General features: G+C 46.4%; 1 protein-coding gene across 2 annotated transcripts; it reads right to left on the bottom strand.

Moving 5' to 3' along the window:
* Positions 1-25,078, bottom strand: CNR2 (cannabinoid receptor 2). 2 transcript variants are annotated; one of them, XM_029229083.1, is made up of 2 exons: positions 24,937-25,078; positions 1-2,298 (listed from the first exon to the last, which is right to left on the bottom strand). In XM_029229083.1, the coding sequence occupies exon 2, from the start codon at positions 2,251-2,253 to the stop codon at positions 1,216-1,218; it is 1,038 nt and encodes a 345-aa protein (XP_029084916.1). In that variant the 5' UTR covers positions 2,254-2,298; positions 24,937-25,078; the 3' UTR covers positions 1-1,215. The 2 variants fall into 2 exon arrangements, with proteins under 2 accessions (XP_029084916.1, XP_029084915.1); XM_029229082.1 differs by lacking the exon at positions 24,937-25,078 and adding an exon at positions 13,300-15,233.
* Between the last annotated feature and the right edge of the window lie 441 nt (positions 25,079-25,519).

The following is a 25,519-nucleotide window of genomic DNA, read 5'->3' as shown; positions in this document are numbered from 1 at the left end:
AAGTATTAAATGAAGACGCGTTTAATCAATATCTTTCCTTTTATTCCATCTGTAGCTCCAAATAATTGCGTTAGGATTCCTCTGCAGTCCTCCACACCATCAACAGTTTCTCTTGCCTACTGCTTTAAGCCCCTTTGGTAGGAACCTAGCCTCCCTGATATGTAAGATATGGGTGTCCTGGGATCTCCAAAAGTATGGGGCTGAATCCTTGCTGGAGATGATGGACTGTGGGATGTCAGAACCACACCTGGCACATAGTAAGGGAATTTCCCCCTCCTCCCACTTGCTCTGTTTATTATTCATTATAGGGCATGAGGGTGGAGGAGACAAAGGGGCTGAATTGAGGGATGACAGGGAACAATTCGGGGATTTATAAAATCGCTGTGAGTATCTTCCTCTTTTTTGGAGTTGGGTTAGCCTGGGACACTGCCTGCTTCCAGTGGTACCATCAAATAGGTCTTCACAAAACCAATCTGCATCTCAAGCGATCCCAGTCTCCTCTGTATTCCCCACATACCTAGGAGGACACAGTGGTTGTGAGTGGGGATTATCAGGGTGTCAGAGAGGGCCGGTGTCATAATGATAAGATGCCCTGAACTGGAGGCTTGTCAGTTATCTCTGCAAGAGGTGGATCAACATCCTAGGTCCTCATTGCATTGCAGTTCTTGGTCCTCTGTGGGAAAGGGTGACCTGCAGGTAGGGCCTTTCATAGCTCTAGAACCAAGGTGGACCCAACAATTAAACAGGAAGAAGGGCTAGCCAGCCATCCTGAGATCCCAGGAGAGTGATCCATTCTTCCCAGATTTCCTCCAGGCCCTTTACTGCTGAGCCTGAAGGCTCCGCTTGGCTCCCGTGGTCTCTAGAGAATGCAGGCACTAAGCCATCTTGTTGGGAAGGTTGTCCTGACCTGCAATGAGCCTGTCCCAGGCCTCCTGCCTCCTGCCCACCTTGCCGCCCCTCACAGGGCCTGGCTACCCAACAGACTGTGTGCAGACAGGCGTGGCCAGGTTGCCCTCCAGGGGTCAGTGCCAACACTCAGTGAAAAGGGGTAAGTGTCCAGGCCTTTGGGGCTGGTTCAAGTAAGATGAGAGGATCAAAGACACTCTCCTCCAGGGATTGAAATGATTTCTGACTTGGCTTATTTAAAATTGTGAAAGTGACCTCGTTAGTGATTAGAGCAGTACAGCTCTCTGGAATCTGGCCCTGGGGTGATTTTCACATCACATCAGCCTCTGTCTCAGTGACTGAGGACCTCGGGAACTCTTCTTTTCCTTCAGGCCCGAGGCCCCTCAGGCACTTCTTCCAGTGGGCCAAGCGGTGGTGGGCAGAGGAGCGGATCTCCCCACTCCGCAGGGCGTAGATGATGGGGTTGACCATGGAGTTGACAAGGCAGAGCAAGGAGCAGAAGGCAAAGACCTTCTTGACCTGTTTGCTTAGAGTGGTGGCCAGGCTGTAGACCATGAGGGTCAGTACCGGGACCCAGCATATGAAGAGCACAGCCAGCAGCACCCCCAAGGTCTTGGCCAACCACACATCCAGCCTCATCCGGGTCATTCCGAGCACTTGCCTGTCCCGGTGCTCAGCCAAGCTGGCTGCGTGCTGACGGGCCTTCCAGAGGACACGTGCGTAGGTATAGATGACGCCAGAGAAGAGGACAGCAATGAACAGGAGCCAGCTCAGCAGGTAGTCATTGGGAATCAGGGGGAAGAGCTCAGAGCAGGGCCTGGGACAGCAAGTCCATCCCATGAGAGGCAGAGAGGAAACCAATGCTGAGAGGACCCACATGATGCCCAGGGTCACCAGTGCCCTCCCACGGGTGAGTAGGGCTTTGTATGTAGGTGGGTAGCGCAGACAGAGGTAGCGGTCAATGGCAGTCAGCAGCAGGCTGCCTACAGAGGCCGTGAAGGTCATAGTCACGCTGCCAATCTTCAGCAGGAAGACAGCTTTGGAATCAACGCCATGGAAGACGTGGAAATTTACAAAGTTGAAGGCAAAGACCACACTGGCCAGAAAGTCAGCCCCAGCCAAGCTGCCAATGAACAGGTACGAGGGCTTCCTGCGGAGCTGGTGTGAGGACAGGATCAGGTAGAGCACCACCAGATTCTCCAGGGCGCTTAGTATGCCCAGAGAGGTGCACAGCACCGCGATAGCTATCTTTTGGGAACTGCTCAGGATCATGTAATCCTTCATGGGGTTGAAATCCAAGCCATCAGTGGAGCCATTGGCTGCCTGTATCTTCCAGCATATCTCCATGGGTTGGGTCCCTCGGCTTCTGCCGGGCTTACCAAGAAGCCTTTGCTGTAGTACAATGAGAAGAAGAAATGAGTTCTTTTTCAATCAGTGCAATAATGACCTCATACAATCACCGACTCTAACCAAACACTTTACTTGTGTGATGGATCATATGTTGAAACAGTGATTTATATTGGTTTCTCTCTATTTTACCCTTTCTTCATCCTAGTGGGGTGCTAGGTCTGTACTGGTTGCCTTAGGAGAGGCATGTGGGAACTCAAGAAGCAGAAGTGACCTGCAAACCATATGATCTCACTTACATGTGGAACTGAAAAACAAAAACAACTAATTCATAGATACAGAGAAGAGCTTTGTGGTTGCCAGATGCAGGGGTTGGGGTCGGGGGGTGAAATGGGTAAAGGTAGTCAAAGGTACAAGCTTCCAATTATAAAATAAGTAAGTCTTGGGAATGTACGTACAACATGGTGACTAATACTGTATTTGAAAGTTGCTAAGAGAATAGATCTTAAAAGTTCTCATCATAAGAAAATAAATTTGCAGCTATGTGTGGTAACGAATGTTAATGACTTACTGTGGTGATCATTTCACAGTGTATACAAATATCAAATCATTATGTTGTATACCTGAAACTAGTATAATGTTACATGTCAATTATACCTCAATAAAATAAAATAAGAAATAAAATAAAAGTGACCTGCCTTTTTTGGTCTTTTTTAAAAAACCGGAAAACTACATCTAAGACTTCCCTTTGAAAGTAAGGAAATCTCCAAGGGTCAAAAACCGAGAGGAAATCAAAACCAAGAAGAAATGGAATCCAGAGTGATCTGGTGGAGGGTTTTTTGCATTGATGTTTTATTTTGTTTTGTTTGCCAGTTTTGGTAAGTAAGATGCTGAAGTTTTAACAACTGTTTAGGGATGGGAGACAAGACTTGGGTTTCACACCAGTAGATTTGCCAGATAAACTATAGGAGTCCAGATAAATTTGAATGTCAGGTAATGAATCATTCTTAGTATAAGAATGTCCTAAATATTGAGAAAAACAAACAGGGCACCCAAATATTGTATGGGACATTATTAGAAAGCAAACTCTGAGTTTCTCTAGAGGGATATACTCTCGTATCCAGGTCACACAAGATTTCCACATATAAAGGCCCATGGAATTTGAGCTCACAATGCAAACTTACAAAATGCACAAGGAAACATGAACAAGAGTTAGCAGAAATGTCAGACAGTAGAATTAGACTTCCAAGAATTCATACAATTCTTGGGTTTATGTTATAGAATATGTTTATAAGCTTTTGTTTGTTTTTTTGTTTTGGCTGCACGGCATGTGGAATCTTAGTTCTGACCAGGGATTGAACCCACACCCCCCCCTGCATTGGAAGCACGGGGCCTTAACCACTGGACCACCAGGGAAGTCCAAATATGTTTAATATGATTAAACAATAAGGTATCAAAACCATGATTACCTAATGAGAGACTAGGCAGAATTGAAAAAGAATCAAGTAGAGTTTCTGGAAGTGAAAAATGAAGTCATTGAAAACAGTAACCCTTAAGGGTAGGTTAAAGAGCAGAAGAGAATAGCTGAAAAGCTTTGATCTAGAAGGTGGATCTGAAGAAACTTCTCAAAATGCAGCACAAGGAGATAGAGAGATGGGAAATATGAAAGAGAGGTTAAGAGACAGGAAGAATTGAAAGAGAAGGTTTAAAATATATCTGACTGGAGTTTCAGAAGGGAAGAATAAAATTGGTGGTGGGCATTGAGGAGGCCATATTCAAAGAGGTGCTAGTGGAAAATTGCCCAGAATTCTCCTGGACATGACTCTTCAGATTCAGAAATCACAGTGAACTTCGAGCATAATTTTTTTTTTAAACTGAAGTATAGTTGACTTACAACGTTGTGTTAGTTTCAGGTGTACAGCAAAGTGATTCAGTTTATATATATATATATACTTTTTCAGATTCTTTTCCATTATAGGTTATTACAAGATACTGAATATAGTTCCCTGTGCTATACAGTAGGACTTTGTTATTTATCTATTTTATATATAGTCGTGTGTTGAACAGAATTTTAAAAACAAACCAATGGGAATTCCCTGGTTGTCCAGTGGTTAGGACTTGGCGCTTGCACTGCCAGGGCCGGAGTTCGATGCCTGGTCGGGGAGCAAAGATCCCACAAGCCACACAGCAGGGCCAAAAACAAAACCAACCAACCAGCAAAAACCAAACAGAAAAAGAATTCCACATTCACATATAGCATAATACAACTTCAGAATACCAAAGACAAAGAAAAAATTTAAAACAATCAGAGAGAAAAGGCAAAGGAATCACAAATAAATTTAAAAGCAGATTTTCCAATAACAGTAATAATAGCCAGAAGATAGAGGGAAAAAAGCTACACTATCACTCAAAATAAAGAAATACAAGTAGAATTGTCCACTAACAGACTCTCACTGAAGGAAGTCTAAAGCATATGCCATTAGAAGAAGGAAATTCTTCACAGAGGGAAGAACAGAAAGGCAAGCAGGAATTGTGAACAAATAAATTGATAAATGTATGAGTAAATAAAAAAATACATATAAAGCAACAATAATAATGATGACTGAGACTGATTTGGAGGGTATAAAAACAAAGTGGAAGTAAAATTGTGAATGACAGTAACACAAGGCAAGAGAGATGAATAGAGTTGAAGCTTTATTTAGGAAGTGAGTAAAGGTATTGATCTAATTTAGGATTTTAAAAATCAGGCATAATCTCTTACTTGGTTTACTACAATAGCTTCCTAACTGACTCCCTGCTTTTAACCAGGCCTGTCTAATTTCAGTACAACAGCCAAGGTGATCCTTTTCAAATATGTCGTCACTCCTCTGTCCCAAACCCCACACAGCACCCATTCCATTCAGTGTAAAAGCTAAAGTACTAACAGTGGCCTAGAAGGCTGTGTGTGTTCTGGCCCCATTGACTCTCTGACCTCCCTACTAACCATGCTTCCCTTGGTCAACTAGCTTTAGCCACACTGGCTTACTAATGGGTACTCCCCCCCGCCCCCCCCACGGGGCCTTTGCAGTAGTTGTTCCCTCTTCCAGAACACTCTTTTCTATGCATGGGTCAATCTCACCTTCTTCAAGTTGTGGCTCAAATTTTGCCTTTTCAAAGACATCTACCCTATCATCGTATTTAAAACTGTAGCTCACCCCACCCTCCTGCTCATCTGGTCCCCCTTACTCTGCTCTATATTTTATTTTTTCCATATCACTAATCACCTTCTAACATATAATTTACCCTACATAATCTTTATTGTTTATTATCTGTTCCACTAGAATTTAAGTTCCATAAGGTCAAGGAACTGACTATTTTGTTCACTGATATAAGGCTTTAGAATAGTTTTTGGTACATAGTAGATACTCAACAAATACTTGTGAAATTGAAGTGAAATTGAATAGTCAGTGATTTTTAGCATTCCTCTCTCAGAAGTTAACAAATTAAGCAGACAATATACTAATTAATATGATATATAAGATTTGAACATGCAATTAATAAGTTTGATCTAATAGTCATATATGGAACTCAGCACCCAATAATTAAAGAATACTCATTGTTTACAAGCAAATGTGGACATTTACCAAAACTGGTCTTGTCTTAGGTGAAAAGTAAATTGCAACAAACTTTAAATTATCTGTAACATACAAACCATGTTCTCTGACCACAGTGCAATTTATTTAGAAATCAAGAACTTAAAAAATGTAACTAACAAACTTCACAGGTTTGAAGCTCTTGAATAATTCCTGAACCAAAAAATCATAAAGGAAATGAGAAAATTCTTAGAATTATAACATATTAAAATGAGTGGGATGCATCTGAGTAGTACTGAAAGGGAAATTTATAGGCCTACGTGCTCATATTAGAAAAGAAAAAAGACTCATGAGCTAAACATCCAACTCATGAAATTAGAAAAAGAGCAACAGCAAAAATACAAAGAAGGCAGAAGGCAGAAATAATAAGAGCAGAAATTGATGACATGGTAAAACAACAGAGAATAAGAAGCCCTGACAAAGACCGAAACTAGTTCTTTGAAAAGATCATAAAACAGACAAACCTCAGGCAAGATTACTTAAGATGAAGGAGAGAACCTACAAATAAGAAAAATATCAGGCATGAAAGAGAAATGGTCAATAATCCTTTAAAAAGATGTTTAACCTCAATAGCATCCACAGAAAGGCAAGTTTCACTCCCACCAGATCAGCAAAAAGATGAATCTGACAATATCGAGTACTGGAGAGGATGTGGAGTGCAAACGGTCAGCACTGTGACGGGGGTGTAAGTTGGGGCAAACACTGTGGAGAGCAGTTTGGCAAAATCTAGTGAAGTTGAAGATGAGCCACTGCCCTGAGATGCACCAATTCCGCTCCTGAAAATGTGCCCAAGGAGACATGTACAATCAACATTTTTGAAATAGCAAAAGAAAACCACCATCACCACCACCACCAAAAGTCCATCAATTGCAAAATGCATAGATAAATTATAGTACATCCATACACATAAATAAATGAAACAGTAAAAATGAACTAGAACTATATGTGTCAACAGGGATAAATGTTAACATCACACCATTGAGCCAAAAGTCCAGTCCCTTAGGAAAATGTAGAGGATTTATAGAGTAGATAAAGAGAAGAGAACTCGCGGACAGTGGCAGAGGAACTAGAGAAGCAGGAGCGAGTGCAGGTTTTTTCCCCGGACTAGACTAGAAAGCAATGTCTTGCTTGAGGCAAAGGGAAAAAATGTGTTCCTCTATGTAGACATTTCCCTGTATTCTTTTTTTTTTTTTTTTTTTTGCGGTACGCGGGCCTCTCACTGTTGTGGCCTCTCCCGTTGCAGAGAACAGGCTCTGGACGCGCAGGCTCAGCGGCCATGGCTCACGGGCCTAGCCGCTCCGCGGCATGTGGGATCCTCCCGGACCGGGACACGAACCCGTGTCCCCTGCATCGGCAGGCGGACTCTCAACCACTGCGCCACCAGGGAAGCCCCTCCCTGTATTCTTTACTGGCTTTTTTTCCCCCCTCAAAACATTAAACACTAAAACACTAAAAAGTAGTTACTTTTGAAAAATGGAAAAGTAGGTCATTAAAACTCACAACAGCATTTTATAAGGTAAATATTTTATTTACACTCAAAACAGAATTTATTATAATTTTTTGGCACCCATTTAAATTTTGTGCCCATGGTGAGGGCCTCGCTCTCCTCACCCTACTTCTGGTCTTGCTAGAGGTTATCAGGGAGTGGGAGTTGGGACAAGCGAGGTCTGTGGTTCCCGAGCAGTGGTTTCCTGGTGTGTCTGGGTGAGAAGACCTTCGCTGCATTTTCAAGTCTCTCCTCACAGTAACCTCCAGGGTGGGTGTGCTTATGCTCATTTTAGAGCGGAAGAAGGTTTAGGAATGATAAGCTGTTTGGGCTCCCTGTACTCACTCAATTTCCTTATCTATAAAATGGCGATAATGATGGTAACCCACCATTATAGATAATTCACGTTATAAGGATTAAGTGAATTAATACATAAAATATATTTAGAAGAGAGCTCGACACTTCACTGAACTGTTCTTAATTTGGAACCTGCTCAGGATGACCTAGTTATTTAAGAGTTGAGAACTGGGGTTCAACTCCAGTTCTGTCTATACCTGCACCATAAATGTGGTTAGTCTGAACGGAGATATGCCATGAGTGTAAAATACACACCAGATTTCAAAGACAGTATGGAAAAAAGAAGGTAACATAGCTCATTAGTAATGTTTTTATATTAATTACCAGTCGAAATGATATATTGGGCTAAATAAAAACATTTATTTCACCCGTTTCTTTTGGGGGGGGGGCGTTTCTTTTTATTTATTTATTTACTTATTTATTTTAACATCTTTATTGGGGTATAATTGCTTTACAATGGTGTGTTAGTTTCTGCTTTATAACAAAGTGAATCAGCTCTACATATACATATATCCCCATATCTCCTCCCTCTTCCGTCTCCCTCCAACCCTCCCTATCCCACTATTTTTTAATTTTTTATTGTGGGTACTAGAACATTTTAAATGACAAGGGGCTCATGGGACAGCGCTAGCCCACCCCAACGTGCTGTACTGTCTGGTGACAGCAAGGCAAGGTCAGAAGTATTCCTTTGCATCTGCTGTAGGCAGCCCCAGTTGGGCTCAACTGGTTGCCTCACCATTCCTCAGATAGTTCTGCTTTCTTGCACCCTTGCCCCAGGGGTTCCTCTCCCTGGCTCATCTTTTTTCTGGACTTGTCTTTCGCCCAGTGAAAGCTTCCACGACCACGCAGTCACACACCAAGTTCCTAGACTTACTCTGTATACATCATAACCAGTTCTGATTAGTCTTTTCTCCAACCAGGTTGATAACTGCACCAACCAACATTTGTATGCAATTTAACTTCTACAAAATATTTTTTCAGCCACAATCTAAAGTAATCCACACAATCTCTGATATAGGAATTGTGGTTATTGTTATTTCATGGATAATGGAAGCTCAGAGATGTTAAACTACTTGGAGGAGGATGCACAGCTCGTCAAGGTCAGGAACTGAGCCTTCATTATTTCTGGGTCTTCTGTGCCTTGCACAATGCCTGCTACCTAGTCGGTGCTAAAAAACTGCTTAACGGGGAATTCCAGTGGTTAGGACTCTGCGTTTTCACTACCGAGGGCCCAGGTTCGATCCCTGGTTGGGGAACTAAGATCCCACAAGCCGCAGCGGGGCCAAAACAAACAAACAAACAAAAACTGCTTAATGAATGAAACCCATGTGGATGGAACGCGACTGTTGCCAATGTGTAGATCCCAAGTAAGAGTGTTAGGGGGAGGGGAGCACACAGGGTAGGTTCAAATCCTAGCCTGGTGACCTTGTTCAAGGTACTTAATGCCTCTGTTTTCCCATTTCTCATCTGTAAAATGGGTTTTTGTGAGGATTTCAGTAAATTAATATAACATATGGAAGTACTTATTATTGTTATTATTAGGAGCATCTTCAAATGGGATAATTCAACCTGCTTAGTGAGGTTGTTGACAGTAATGTGCCTGGAGCATTATATGAGCTTAATAAGTGGCAGCTCTTATAATCCAGTGTTTTTTAAATTTTAAGACAGCAGAATGATTTTTACCATCAATGGAACACCTATTCATAAATCAAGTAAAAATCTGAATTCATGTCACCTATTGTCCTCTCTTCCAGGCAGCCCAGATTCCTCTGTGGAGCCCTCAGGCTCCAAGGAACAGATTGAAAACCTCTCTCCTAATCCACCTCTGTCATTTTACCATCAAGGAAACAGTCTAAGGGTGGGGATGTAATTTTCTAAGTTCACCCAACAAATCAGCAGCAGAGCTGGAACACATCCCCCAAACCACAATCAAAACCCTCGTGCTGTAAGCATAGGAGTGACCCTATTTCAAAAAGCTGAAAAGGAGTGTTTCCCTGAGATGGATGCCCTTTGCTGAATGTTGCCAAGGCCACCCCAGAGTGAGATAGAAATGGAGCTAGCCGAGTTCTCAGCCCTGGACATGAATAAGAGACAGTGTAAGCCTTTCTCAGCTCCCAAATCCACCCTCCCACTTCTGGAAGCTTCCTTCCTGCACCCCTGCAGCCCCAGTCCCATCCCCCTCCAACTCTCTTGCCATATTTCCCTTAGAAAACAGCCCCCCACCATCAGAGAATGGCTTACCCCACGCAGAGTCTAGCCTAGAAGAGGGATGCCGGGGTGGTGGTGGCTGGTATTTGTGCCTCACCCAGGCCTGGCGTGGCCACCAACCTATGGTTATTGTGCAAATTAAGTAAGGCCAGGAAATGCAGGCATTTGGATGGAGGTCCTAACAAGAAAACATCCGACAACAGGATGCACAGAGCAACAGGAAACCCAGCTCCCTGTCTGCCTTCCCTCTGAGCAGATAGAAATCCCTTTTGGAGTCAGAGCTTCTGGCTTCTAGATGAACCTTCCTCCCGGGCAAGGACTGGTCTGAATGCCCGGCGCAGAGAGAGACTCAGTGCTTGCTGTGCTACACAACTGTTCCAGTTCCACCTCTGCATGGCTTGTCATGTGACTTTGGGCAAGTCCCTTCAGCTTTCTGATCCCCTCTTCTCATTGTGAAATGACAATGACAAGACCTGTCTGATTCTCCTTGGGAGAACCAAACTGGCTGGCAATCTCCCCCATGGCTCTTTAACCAGGTCCATGGGGAGGCTGTGATGGGGTACCACTCCTTTCAAAGTGTAGGTAAGACTTCATGTCAGTGCGTTTGTTAGGAGGAAAGGGTTCATTTTTTTTTTTTTTAATCAGTGTGTCAGTGGAGTTTCAAATATTAGGAACCACTGATGCATGTGAAAACATTTTGTGACTTGACATCGTACAAATGTAGTATTAAAAGAGAAGCAAACAACCAAGTGCTTTTCCCACCTAAGAAAAATGCCAGACCCCCAAACTACATGACACTCTTTCCCCAGAGAACATGCCCATGCTGCAGTGGGTGTCCAGGACCTGGAGCCCTGACTCCTGCTGAGTGTCTGCGAAGCGCACATTGAGTGCCGGGAAGCTGCTCAGGAAAAGGTGCGCCTGGGGGTTTTACTGACCTGAACTGAAAGTGTGAAGTGAAAGCATGCCATGTTCACAGCAGGCCCCTCTGTACTGCTGTGTTGAAAGCCCAAAGGCACTGGGGACCATGTGTGAGTAAGAAGGAGCTGGCCCTTTGATTGTGGCCGCTACAAGTGCAGTGAGAAGCTGAGACTGGAGGCCGGGAGCCAACATATTTATTTCTTACTGGGAGTGGGGAGGCCTGGGTTCCAGTCCCTGTTCTGCCACTGAGTGACTTTGGGCAGGTCCTTTCTCCTGTCTGGGTCTTTCTTTTCTCATCTTTAAAGCAAGTGGGTTGCTTAGGTCTCCTCTGGGAAACTCACAATGTTGGATCACAATGTCACAGGCTTGGCAACCAAACCTCCTTGGATTCAACCAGCCCTGGATTCAAATTCAGCTCTGTACCTTGTGGGCTGTGTGATCTTGGGCAAGTTACTTCACCTCTCTGAGCCTCTGTTTCATTCATCTGTAAACTAGGAGGAATACTACCCATATCACCCTGTTGTGCAATCAAGTGATAGAAATTTATGAAATGAATGGTGGCTTACAGTATATGTCTAATGAATGGCAGGACATACTCAGTAGAATTAGTTTATAGGATTCTTATAGGATTCTGTGCTGGTCTTGTCCAACTGTCATCTGAGAACTTAGGCATATAGAAAGCTTTTCACTCATCCTCAGTGGACGCTTTACTACCATGAAGTCCAGACCATCACATTAAAAAAACAAAACCAAAAAAAACCTGTTTGACCTGCATGAATGATCCATTAGTAATAGACCAAGTTGAGGCTCTTGACTTGCTTCCCAGCAGGGCTCTTGGTGCTGTGTTCAGCCATAGGAAGGGTGTCATGGGGCCTTCCTTCCATCTTTCTTCCCCTAGCTCCTCTCCGTGCTTGGTAGCACTTGGTTGCAGTTGCAAGAAAGTTTTCTGGAGTTTTGGGCTGTGGGCTATATTCCTTTGCCCAAATCTTATTTAGTTTTTCAGGCCCTATATCAAAAGCCACCTCCTCCAGGAAGCATTCTCTGGTTTCTCCTTACCTGTCTACGAGGATGAAACTCATTGAGTCCTAATGCATGGATCACTGTCTACCTTCCATTATTTGTGTCTTTTCTTCATATTGCTCCCTGGACTGTGAGCTTCTAATTTGGAGAACCTGGGTCAAGGATTGGTGGCATCTTTGTGTTCTACTCGCCCTCACACCAAAAAGAGCCCACAGTAGATTCTTGGTGGAGATCTTTTGATGAAGGGCCTGAGCTAAGCTAAGCAGCCCTATGGAGATGGAACTCAGCCCACATAAGCAAGGCAATTTGATGGCCCCCAAGCCACCACTCCCCATTCCCAAGTCATGGCAGACATTGTCCATCTGTCCCAGTCCTCCCGCGCCCTAAGCCTCACTGTGAGCTTCTCACTATAGTGTCCCTGGTCCACAGATCCAGACTTCCGGAAAGAGGCGGGAACACAAGCAGCAGGTTGAAAGCAGAGAGTTAACTAGAAGGTTGGCAAATGTCCAGGATCCTTAACCTTATAAACAGAGCACCAGGATAGTCATTCCTAAAATGAATTTGGCAGGGGAGGTGGGCCAGCATGTGGAAGAAGGAACTTAAAATTTCTCCAGTGATATGAGTCGCAGGAGAAGGTTATCGATGCGAGGCGAGTATAGAAATTGCCTTAGAGGAGAGATGCAAAGGGCTGCCAAAGGGGTTATTTCCCAAGCTGATTTCTCTAGTACTTTCCTCCTGGATTTCCAGCCCTTGGGCACAGGGCCTGGCAAAAAGTAGGCTCTTAAATATCTTCAAATCAACTTATTGAATAAATGAATGAACAAATGTCGATTAGGAAAAAAGCAGGTTTCTTCAGACAAACTTTCGTGTTTCCTTTTCCCTCAGCTGCCAGGAAGCTCAGAGCTAAATGCAGTACAAGCCAGCAGTGCTGGGTCATTCAAGGTTGGTTCCTCATTCACTTATTGCTCCTTTTAGTAGTTTCTAGTGTTTTTCTTTTTCTTTTTTTAAAATTAAATATATATATATATATATTTGGCTGTTTCGGATCTTAGTTTTGGCACTCGGGATCTCGTTGTGGCTTGCGGCATGTGGACTCTTTAGTTGCGGCGTGTGGGGTCTAGTTCCCTGACAAGGAATCGAACACGGGCCCCTTGCATTGGGAGCGTGCAGTCTTAGCCACTGGACCACCAGAGAAGTCTCTCTAGTGCTTCACTTTTATTTCCACTGCCCTAATTCATAACATAGGCCACCTCCAGTCCTTTTAGGAAAGCATTTGTATTTTAAAGAATTGGGGCAAAAGATCATCATTGAGGTCTCCTCTACAATTCCTTTCTCAAATGTCTATTGGTCGTCAAAGAAACCCAGTCCCCATGAATCTGCCTTGTGGGGCTGAAGGATTTTGTCCCAAGTCTGCTGTCTACTCACCATTCATCATTCCTGCCCAGGGGTCTGTGGGGTCACCACCTGCTGTCTGGACACTCATTCTCCCTGGACCTTCCTTCTTCATTAATCTGTATCATCTCCAGCCTCTCTCCCAGGAAGAATTGAGCTAAATGATGCCTGAATCCTCTTTCCACTGTAGCGAAGGTTAAATGCCACATCTTCGGAATGAAGCATTGCAGGGTTCAAATCCCAGCTCTGCCACTGATGGGCTGTGTGACCTAGGGGCAAGTTACTCAAGCTCTCTGAGCCTCAGTTTCTTCACCTGTAACTGGGGAAATTAATACCTGAATTCTTTTTTTTTTTTAACTGTTCACAAGTTTACTTCTGAGTTGCAAAAATATTTTCCCCGTAATACCAGCATTCTTGATGTGCAGATGAAATAATTATTTAAAACAAGCAGTAGCTTGGCCGCCTAATTGAACGACAGAGCGTGTGTGCAATGTAGTAGAAAGAAAAGCATCCCAAGTTAAGAAGCAGATACTCAGGGTTTGAACCTGGCTCTGGCACTGGTTAATTCTATGCAGAAGTCACTTACTCTCTGTTGCCTCCATACTGCCATCTGAAAAGAAGATTGGAGGATAGTGGTGATGGGCACTTGGCATTGCACTAGCACTTTCTCTTCAGTATCTCATTTAAACCTGATATTATTATTTTCAATATTTCATAAATGAGGAAATTGGGGTACAGGGTTGCTAAGAGACTGGCTGGGGGCGTCAGGAACCTGTGCTCTTGTTCATTCCTCTGAAGACCCAGGGTCCCATCCTATTGCTTTACATTCTTTACCTCCAAGCCATTACACGGTAAATTAACAAACCTGAAATCTGCCCACAGGACAGTTTTGTTGAGTCTTTTCAAATATCTTCTTCTTCTTTTCAACTACCTTATACTCTAGCAACTTCCCTTTCAGAGAATAGACTCATAAGGCCCACATTCAGATCATACTTGACAGTTTGCACAGCAGGGAAGGGCTCATGGCTATTGTATGAAGCAGGTAGCATTCCTTGAGCAAATGGGTTTAGAGAATGCAAGTCACTTGCCCCCAGTTCACAGCAAGTGGCAGGCCAAGCCAGACTTGAGCCTTTATGTTATGACAAAGTCAAGTTGATAAAGGGACAGGATCTAATTCATGACACTGCCCAGGTGACACCAGACACAGGCAATCTTTTGTCTTTAGTCCCAGGGTCAAATCACATCTCTTTTCTCTTTTTGTCTTTTTCCTCTTCACTTAGTCATGCCTCCATTGCTACTATTAGCTGGCATAGATTTTAGTCCTGTCCCCATCAGCCTGGTGAAGTCTTGATCCACATGGATTTGCCAGTCAGGCTGATTTCCAGTCCTGGCTCAGTCAAGTATTAGCTTTGTGCCCTTGGATAAAGTCACTTACTTCATTCACTTCTTTTCCTCAGTTTCCTCATCTGTAAAACGGGAATAACATATAGTACACATTTCATCGGTGGTGAAGCACGAGGACTAGTTGGGATAGCATCATGGTCAGTATAGTGCCTGGTACACAGTTAGCCCGCCACTGATGGCAGATTATATATGTATATATAATACGTACACATATTGTAGCTTTCTCCTCAAAAAAATTTTTTTTTTTTTTTTTTGCTATGCCACGTGGCATGCAGGTTCTTGGTTCCCTGACCGGGGATGGAACCCGCTCCCTCTGCAGTGGAAGCGCAGAGTCTTAACCACTGGGCTGCCAGGGAAGTCCCTCTCCTCACTTTCTCAAGTTCTTTGTTAGTTGGCAACAAATGAGAGTGACAATGCCATGTCTGCTATGCCTTTGGGCTGGTGTGAGGGCAGGGGCGTGGTCAAGGAGGAAGGCAGGAGAGAGGGGGTGAGCAGAGGGAGAAGATCCTGTTTCCAGTCAGGACTTCTGTATGGTTTTGTTTTGTTTTGTTTTTGTTTTGCGGTACGCGGGCCTCTCACTGTTGTGGCCTCTCCCGCTGCAGAGCACAGGCTCCGGACGCGCAGGCTCAGCGGCCATGGCCCACGGGCCCAGCCGCTCCGCGGCATGTGGGATCTTCCCAGACCGGGGCATGAACCCGTGTCGCCTGCATCGGCAGGCGGACTCTCAACCACTGCGCCACCAAGGAAGTCCATCCAGTCAGGACTTTTGGAGCTGAGTGAACAGGAAGCTGACAATATGCCTGGGAGCCTGATGGATTATTAACCAGGCTGCGGTAAAGAAGTCAGTACCTGACAGCCTGCAATCATGAGGAGAGCCCTGGGCCAAGGAGATAGGAGTCTGGATTCCAGTTCCAATTTTGGGTAGAACTGATGCCTGGGAAACTCAGGCAGAACGGTCCCCTGCTCAGAATGTCCATCTGCACCAGATGAGATCTCAAAACCCTTCCAACCTGGTTCTTCCATTTTGTGAGTTGTGCAATTAACTGCACACAACTGGGGCGGGCTGGGCCGGGCCGGGGCAGGGCAGAGGCGGGGAGTGGGTGCGGGGATTTGTCAGGTGGGAAAAGAGCTATAACAGTGAGAGCGCCTGGAGCAGCAGTTCTCAAACTTCGTGGGCTCAGCACCTCTTTACCATCTCAAAAGTTACCCAGATCCTGAAGGGCTTTCCTTGCAGGTTACATCTTTCAACACCTACTGGGTAGAAACCAAAACTGACAACTTAGAAACAATATTTAATAAAGCTGTTACATGTTAATAGAAATAACATGTTTTTAATGAAAATAATTTTGGGGGGCAGATATCTTTATTGCCAGGCAGCTGGATTCTCATCTGCATCTCCATTCAGTCTGTTATAATGTGTCGTTGTGGTTAAAGCGTATGAGGAAAATGAATTTTTCACTGTCTCCCGTGCTTCCTTTGTGGCAGGCACTACAGGAGGCATTTTACCTGCACTCTCTCCTTTATCCTGCAAACTGCCCTCGCAGATAGAAATGCTTCATTCTCACTATCTTAGAGATCAGGAAAGTGAGGTTCAGCTGAATGGATTTGCCCAGGGTCACACAGCTTGTAGGTGGCAGAATCAGAACCCAAAGCCAGGCTGCTCTGCTACGGCTGGTGCCAGACCCAATCCATGGAAGGCAGGCCAGCCTGGATGGAGGGGGACGGGGGTCTTTCTCACACTCTGGGCAACAGTCTCTTCCCTGGTCTCCTTTTCCTCCTTTCCTCCTTGGACCATTTCCTCTAACCAGGGCCTCCAGCACCACCATTAGCTGCCAGGGCATTGACAGGTCAGCTCCAAGAGATCCGGGGTTCATTGTCTGTTTTGTTCCCTGCTGCGTCTCAGGGGCCTAGAACGCTGCCTGGCCCATGGCAGCTGCTCGAGGAATATTTGTCCAGTGAATTGGTTGAAGGAGTTCTGTGACACTTGTGAAAATCCTCAGGGAGGGCTACCTTCTTCAAGATTCTCAAAGTAGACACAACTGCTCGATTTATGGGGGAAAAGACGGACTGATAGAATATACATCAGAAGGAAGGGCACGCCTGGCTTCACATGTCAAAAGTGACTCTCAAAGCTTCTGTGGCAAGAGGACATAGGGAAAGCCTTTTAGAGCCTGACCTGCCCGCCTTGAATATATGGGCGAGAGGGGGATCGCAGGGTAGGGGGGACTGTACCTTAATGACAGTGGCTTGCTGTGTGCCAAGCACTGGGCTTTGCATGTAAACTCAGTTACTCCTCACAACGAGGAGGGGAAGGTGGTGCTATTCTCATGTCCCTCTTTTACAGACGAGGAGATAGAAGCACAGGGGAATGAAGTGACTTGCCCAAGGTCATACAGAGGGTAAAGCCCAATTTGAACCCAGGCCCAGGCCCATCACCCTCAGTCAGATCCTGAAGCTTTCTCCTGGGGACCTCTATCCTTTGTGGGGGGGCGGTTCTTGAAATACTGTAAGTACATAGGCTTCCCTCTTTCCTGCTTTAGCAGATCCCAGGGTTCAGAGTCTCAGGATGGGCACCTTGACATGCTGTCTGAAGACATGTGTCTTAGTTCTGCCCCTGCAGGGAGCATCTCTACGATTCAGGGCTTCACTCTGATTCTGTGCTGGTTATCTTCATCTTGATAATAGGAACTAAAGGCCTATCTTCCTCTTTCTTTTTTGTTTTTTTAATAAATTTATTTATTTTTGGCTGCGTTGGGTCTTTGTTGATGTGAGCAGGCTTTCTCTAGTTGAGGCGAGCGGGGGCTACTCTTTGTTGCGATGCGCAGGCTTCTCATTGTGGTGGCTTCTCTTGTTGTGGAGCACGGGCTCTAGGTGCGTGGGCTTCAGTAGTTGCAGCACGCGGGCTCAGTAGTTGTGGCGCACGGGCTTAGCTGCTCCGCGGCATGTGGGATCTTCCCAGACCAGGGATCAAACCTGCATACCCTGCACTGGCAGGCGGATTCTTAACCACTGCGCCACCAGGGAAGTCCCTATCCTCCTCTTTCAAAGAAAACCTATTACAGAAAATTTTAGGAACTCAATCATTAAAGTGTAAATGCCCGATAAGAGTCTCTGGCTTCCCCTCACCCTGGGGGTACTTGCTGCTGGTGGAAGCTTGGTCAGGAGTCAATGCGAAGCATGGCGGGGGGAGCAGGTGGGTTTAGGAGCATTGTTAAAACTGTTAAAATTACACCTAGAAGCGGCTAGTCAGCCCCCTCCGCCCATGAAGTGCTCTCTGTAAGACAAGCAAAGCGTTGTAATGGGGTAGGGGGAGGGGGGGCAGAGAGGCCATTAATGGATGCTGAGGACTTTTCATGGTGGCTCCTCTGTATAGCAAAAAGTAGGAAAAGGTTAACCGCATGGTGGGTATTCTGAATCCCTTGTGGTTTCCTTTCAGGCTGCTCTGCCTCTTCCTGGCTTGGCCAGATCCCAGAGGGTGGGGTCCCTCCCTAATCCTGATTCTGGTTGTTTCTAGGGTTGCAGCAGCGGGGGTGGCGGTTCCAATTTGGGCTGGTCCCCGAGCAGAGGCGGGAGTGGTGGGGTGATGATGCGCGGAGCCCTGGAGGCTCAGCTCTTGAAACACACCAGTGCTCACGACAAAGACAGAAAGTGACACTGAATGAGCACTTACTGTATGCTGTGGGCCAGACTCCATGCTGCGCCCTTTACACATTAACTCATATATTCCACACGACAAGCCAATGAGGGAAGTGGTATGACTCCCATTGTATAATTGAGGGAACTGGCATCAGTAAAGAGGCTGAGGCGTAGGGCTGCAGGCCGCTAAGATGTGAGTGTGACAGAGTGGCTGGAGGGTCACAGGGACAGCTGGACCGCGGCTGATGCTAAATGAAACCTAGTGTGGGCACTCAGGCCATGGACAGATAAGGAGAGGCCAGACATCTGTGGAGCTGACCCTCATGCAAGTTCCACGATAGGCTTTTGTGATAGAATGAATTCACATGTGTTTGGGGATCTGGCTGGCTTCTGGCCTCCGTGGCCGTGAAGAGGAAAGCACATTACCATTTCTGGCCTAGGATTTGGGATCAGATCCAGCAATACTGACTCCTTCAGTATACCCACTTGCAGGGTAACCTGGATTTCTATCTCCTGCTTCTGTGAAGAGAGGTGGTGAACAGGTAAGGATCCGCTCAGAATAAGAAGGGAATAGTTAGGGGTTTAAGAGGCAGGCTTGAGTCACAGTTGTGAGTTCTGATTCTGCCCCCTTATTAAATCTGTGGGCTCTTGGGCGAATTACCTCACTATCCTGAGCCTCAGTGTCCTCATCTGTAAAATGGGGACAATGAAATTATCTCCCCTCAGGGTGCTTGCGAGGGGAGAACGGGGCGGGCGGCAGGTAGAAGACACATAACACAGTGCCTGGCTGGCACTTAACAGATCCTCATAAACGTTAGCTATTATGTTTATTGTTTTCGTGTGCATTTTCTCTGCCAGATTACTTAAGGATCGTATCCAAAATTTAAAGAGTAAAATAAAATAGAATGAGATGGTTGGACTAGACCATCTCTCATCTCTCCTGACTCAGGAACTATTTCACAGTAAAATATAATTTTACAAACCCCCATGAGAATTATTTGGGCTATATCATAATTTTCTATGGTCCATGAAAAAGGAAGTGTTTTTAAGTCAAATGTACTATTTTTTTAAATTAATTAATTAATTTATTTTTGGCTGGGTTGGGTCTTTGTTGTGGCGAGCGGGGGCTACTCTGCGTTGGATTACGCGGGCTTCTTGTTGCTGTGGCTTTTCTCGTTGCGGAGCACGGGCTGTAGGTGCGTGGGCTCAGTAGTTGCGGCTCACAGGCTGAGTCGTTCCGTGGCATGTGGGATCTTCCCGGACCAGGGCATCAACCTGTGTCCCCTGCATTGGTAGGCATGTTCTTAACCACTGTGCCACCAGGGAAGCCCCCTAAATCAAATGTACTATTTTTAATAAGTGTATTATTTCCAAAATTTCCCTAACATTTATTTTATTTAAATTATATGCATAATATATAAAAACAAATTTTGACTTCTCCCCACTTTACAGTGGCATATGTGCTTGATTTGCTTTAAATTCATGACAGAAGAAAATGCATGGTTGCTGAACAAATTTTAAAGTGATGTTTATGGGGGGACCAAATAGACATTAAAATAGAATGAAATGGGGAATCCCCTGGCGGTCCAGTGGGTAGGACTCAACGCTCTCACTGCCAGGGGTCCAGGTTCAATCGCTGGTTGGGGAACTAAGATCCCGCAAGCCCTGTGAGATCACTTTCATAAGCTGGGGGTTTGCATTCTTGCATTTGATGCTTAAAAGTCTGATTTGTAGGCCTTCCCTGGTGGCACAGTGGTTAAGAATCCGCCTGCCGATGCAGGGGATGTGGGTTTGAGCCCTGGTCTGGGAAGATTCCACATGCCGCGGAGCAACAAAGCCCATGCACCACAACTACTGAGCCCACGTGCCCAACTACTGAAGCCTGTGCGCCTAGAGTCTGTGATCTGCAACAAAGAGAAGCTACCACAATGAGAAGCCCATGCACCACAATGAAGGGTAGCCCCTGCTCGCCTCAACTAGAGAAAGCCCACGTGCAGCAATGAAGACCCAACACAGCCATAAATAAAGAAATTTTTTAAAAATCTGATTTGTACTTTAAAAGGGAATGTTATGTTTGTTGTATGGTAAGATAAAATAGCTCTCAGGTCCCTATTTGCAAGCACCTCTCTGCATATGCCTTGCAGGTATAGATTACCTTTATGCCCAACACAGGGAAAGAAAGAGTACATATTATTTTCTCTTTTTCTTTTTTTTTTTTCTTTTTTGCGGTATGCGGGCCTCTCACTGTTGTGGCCTCTCCCGCTGCGGAGCACAGGCTCCGGACGCGCAGGCTCCTGGGCCCAGCCGCTCTGCGGCACGTGGGATCGTCCCGGACCGGGGAACGAACCCATGTCCCCCGCATCGGCAGGTGGACTCTTAACCACTGCATCACCAGGGAAGCCCTATTTTCTCTTTTTAACATTTTGTAACTCACAAGAATTTTTATGACAAGGTATATAAGGAATTTGATCAGATAAATGCAAATGATAAATCTTGAGACTTATCTACGGAGGAGTCATCATCCTTCTCCTGTTTCCTTGTGTGTTCGACCTCAGAGTTCACTTTGATTCCTTTCTTTAATCATTGGTTCATTAAAGGTATAAATTAAACAACATAAGATTAAGAATAAGACCAATGTAAAACCTTGCATCAGCCAAAGCCACTCCAGTGGCCAAATGATGAACAGCCTGGTTGGGGGTCATGAGGTTATTGTTTGTTTGATCACCACTAACTGCTGCTTTTGATTCTTCCATTTATTTTATTAAAAAAAATTTTTTTTGGCTGCGCCATGTGGCTTGCAGGATCTTAGTTCCCCAACCAGGGATCGAGCCCAGGACCCTGGCAGTGAGAGTGCCAAGTCTTAACCACTGGACCACCAGGAAATTCCTGATTCCCGTGTATCTTAAGAAGCTCTCACCCTGAGAAAAATATCTTTTAAATGGAAAAATAATTATCCACTAATTTTTCAAAAACTGAAAACATTCTAATAATGTGAACCTTCTGGAACACCTTCTTCCCTGTTGGGAAGAGCTGGTGGAAAGTAGTGGAAAGACAGACCCAGGCTTGACTCTTGTCTTTGCCATTTACCTGCTGTGTCTGAGCCTTGGTGGCCTCATCTGTCCAATAAGTATTATGTGACAACTTAGAGAAGGTCCATGAAGCACCTCACTCCCCCCTGGTCCTCAGCAGGCTCCCATCTCCTGCTTTTGGCTCCATCAGATTCCCCAGGATCCAGGCAGATACACGGAGACACATAAAAGATGGACTCATTGAACTCTGACAGAGGCAACACTGTGAATGCAGCTGTGATTCTCAAAGAGGAACTCTGGAGTGGCCGCAACCCCCAGAGAGGAAGGCAGGGGGGCTTTGGTGGGAGGGGCTGCTTCAGACTCACTGGGTGAGCAGATCAGGGGCCTCCCCTGTGCAGGTGGGAGCAGGTGGGGGAGGAGAAGAGAAGCAGCAAAACCCACAGGACGCCCAACCCACCAATGTTGTCTCTTCTGCCCGAGGTCCCACAAACATCCTCCCCATTTGGATGGGATACCCACAGCTTTCCTTCCCATGCCTGGGTCTAATGACACTCCCCACCTGACCTACCCCACTGATCTGCCCTGGTCTGCTATTTTCTTTCCTTTGGGGTCTTCGCTGCATGGGGGTGGGGGCAGGACACACCCCATGCTCTGTGGACCCTATCTCTCCAGGATATGGTGGGAATAGGGAATAATGGTCTTGTTCTTTTCTGCTGGAAGAGGGCTGACCCTGGAGCCTGCATTGCACCTTACTGCTTAGGAGGCACTTTCCACAACTGTTTTCCAGTTTGATTCTCACCACAATGTACCATGGTTCTGGATTCAGACAGACCTGGGTTTGGGTCTTGGCTTTGCATGTGACCAGCTGTGTGAACTTGAGCAAGGTCTTAAGCCCGTGTCAGCTTCAGTTTCTCACCTCTTAAATGTGGTTAGTGACAGCATCTCTCCCACAGGCTGCTGTGAGGATTGAAAGAGGTAAGTCTTCAGGGCTAGCAGAGCTCCAGCATATGGTGCTAGAAAGCTCAGTAAATGTTAACTTCAGAAAATAAACAAGCACCCCTTTGAGACAGGTAGGTAATGCTACCATAGCTTCATATTTAGAGTTGAAGAGACTGAGGTTGAGAAAAGTGATGTGGCTCAGCCAGGGCCACCTGACTAATTGGTGAGGGGGACTTGGGTCTTCCACAGGATTCGGTGATTGACAGCACAAGCTTTGGAACCCGCAGAGCAGGACCCAACGCTGGCTCCTCTCTGTCGGCCATGTGACCTTGAGCGAGTACCCATTGCCTTTGAGCCTTGGTTTTCCTCCTCTGTAGGGTAGGACAGCCTGTCTCCCTTCAGAGTGCCCTTGGTGTCTCCCGGCTCAGAGACTTTGCACAGGGGTGGGGTGGAAAGCAGAAGCTGTTGGAAAACAGCCCTTCTTCCTTTCCTTTGTGAAAAACCTAAGAAGGTTAAGCTGGTGTCCCAGGTGGGTGGGGAGAGAAGAGCCAGCATCTGTGATCGAAAGCCGAGGAGAGAGGAAAGATGGCCCCACACAGGGAGGGGACCAGAGGTCGTGGGTCCTTGAGTGTTGGGGACCTGGGCTCTGGCCTGGAAGTGCCTTGGGGAGATGGTGGGACCTCTGGGGAAAGTTGCCAGGTGGCATACCCTGAGGGTGAACCCAAGACACAGGGGATTCGAGCCTTGGCAAAGAATCCGGGCTCCAGGCTGGACTTCAGAGGATCCAACCCATTTGGACAAGGGGCATTCACCAAAGGAGGAGCCTGGGTGGCTTCTCTCACTCTGTGCTCTGCAGGTGACCCTAAGAATTGATGTGTGATGCTTGAAGGCGGGGGTGGGGGCGGGGGAAGCTCCGTACACACTGAGGTTCAGTTACTGACCAGTTCAGGAGGATGGGGGCTCAGAGTCTTATTGAATGTGCTTTAATAAGAATGAATAGGGACTTCCCCGGTGGCGCAGTGGTTAAGAATCCGCCTGCCAACGCAGGGAACACGGATTCGAGCCCTGGTCTGGGAAGATCCCACATGCCACGGAGCAACTAAACTAGACCCATGCACCACAACTACTGAAGCCCGCGTGCCTAGAGCCCGTGTTCCGCAACAAGAGAAGCCACCGCAACGAGAAGCCCGCGCACCACACGAAGAGTAGGCCCAGCTCAACGCAACTAGAGAAAGCCCACACGCAACAAGAAAGACTCAATGCAGCCAAAAAAAAAAAAAAGAACGAATTAAAGAACATTTTATGCACATCTGAGAGCATGAGGTAAGATTAATAGATGCAACAAGATGAGGAGGGAAGAAAAGAGACTGGCGCTGAGGGCTCTGCTCAGCTGAGACGGGCTGCCATTTTCCCACCTTAACCTGACCTTAACGAGCCAAAGGATAAAGGACATGCTTCATTGATAGAAATTGATGCTTGGCCCCAGGGCAGGTTAGGGGCCATCTCGAGGTAAGCCAGAAGGCGGATGCAGAGCTGGGGCCAGTGTTGTCGGGTGCCACCTCCCAGGCATCCCCAGATTCCTCCCCAGCCCCTCCCCCACCTCAGTCCTGGTCTTTATGCCCTGAAGGTGTCTACATGCCACCCATTCCAGGGAGAAACAGCGCGCAGCCTCATTTATCCTCATCTCTAATCCAGGGCCAGAGCAGGTGGAGTCAAGATCAGAATCTCCACCTCAGCCACCTGCTGAGCCACAGGTACCCATCCTAGTGCTGGCATCATCCTGTCGACACTCCCACGAGCCTGTGACTGATGGTCCCGGGCCTAAATTTCTCAGAAGAGGAAGCTGAGTGGGAGAGAAGTGGAGTGATTTGTCTGAGGCCATAGGGCTACTAGAGGCTGCGCTGGGGTTCGCACCTGGGCACTGACCCCAGAACACACTTGTCAACACTACTGTTCGCTGAGTGGAACCTCCAGGGAAGTGGACCCCTAGCCTCCTGGGTCTAGTGTGGACTAGACTACACTACGTTACCGAGCTGCCTCAACCGGGCAAGCTGCATCTCTCTGTGCCTCAGTTTCCCCACCTGTAAAACAAAGGCCGGGACTCATCAGATGGTCTTTTCCAGCCTTAGTCTTTTAGGGTTTTTTCCTGGCCCACCATCTGCTGTTTAGGCCTGTACCTTGTAAGGCAGGAGGGCCTAGTGGTTGAAGAGTGGGCCATGGAGCCAGAATGCCTAAGTTCAAGACCAGAGCTCTCATTTAATGCCCATATGACTTCAGGTAAGTGGCTGAGCCCCCATCTGTAAAGTGGGGAATGGTTTAGACCATCGTGAGGATTAAATAAACATGAAAGGCCCTTAGAGCAGCACCTGGCACACAGCGAGGCTCTCCGCGGGCTGTGATCATCACCTTGTGTCCTGACTTTGGCGGACATGAATGCTGAGAGCTGATTCTTGTCCTGTCCCAGGGTGAGGGCTGCACCAGCCCTGAACCTTCCAGGGGTTGGTCCTCAAAAACCTCAGGAGTCCTCTACAACATCAATCCCCTGGCCCCAGGCAGTCCCACCCAGCTTCCTACAACCCTGGAGGGAAGGGATAAGGTAAGAACACAGGTTTTATGGAATGAGGAAGAAGCCCAAAATAAGACAACAGAAAAAGCTACTCACGGTTGTCCCTGGCTGAGCTCCCTGACCCAGCTGGACGTTGAGTGGTCCTGGCAGCTGTGTGTCTAAGGCCCAGCCCTGGGTCCCAGTCAGAGCTCCTGTGGGGCTGCTGCCCTCAAACCAGCGTTCTCTTGCTTTTGCTTTCTCACAGATGAGTGAGTGTGGGCAGCTCTGGCCTTCCGTCCCTGTCACCACTTCCCCTCTGGGTACCCAGTGTCACAACGTCCTTGCCCTTACAGTTGAATTGTTTCTCATGGGGATCTCTGGCCAGGGCATAGGCCCTGGAGTCATGGGATTTGGGATCCAACCCAGCCTAGCTGTTATGATCCTGAGCAATTCACTCAACCTCCCTAAACCTTAGTTTCTTCATCTATAAAATGGGGATAATGCACCCATTTTTTTTTTTTTTTTACACAGATCACCTAAAAGGACATTCCATTCTAATGCTCTTCCCCACCAGACTAGAGCTTTGAAATCCAAATGCCTACAGGCACCAGGCATAAATGGGTGAAGGATGCTGGTAGGGGGCAATAAGGAGTGGTGGGGACTGCAGGGGAAACGGGGAACACATCTCTCAGCTCCAGGC

This window comes from Monodon monoceros, unplaced genomic scaffold (genome assembly GCF_005190385.1).
Source record: "Monodon monoceros isolate NGI ecotype Baffin Bay Population unplaced genomic scaffold, NGI_Narwhal_1 Super_Scaffold_18, whole genome shotgun sequence".
NCBI classification, from domain to species: domain Eukaryota; kingdom Metazoa; phylum Chordata; class Mammalia; order Artiodactyla; family Monodontidae; genus Monodon; species Monodon monoceros.
Note: the sequence above shows the minus strand (reverse complement) of the source record. Positions and strands in the feature narration are given on the sequence as shown.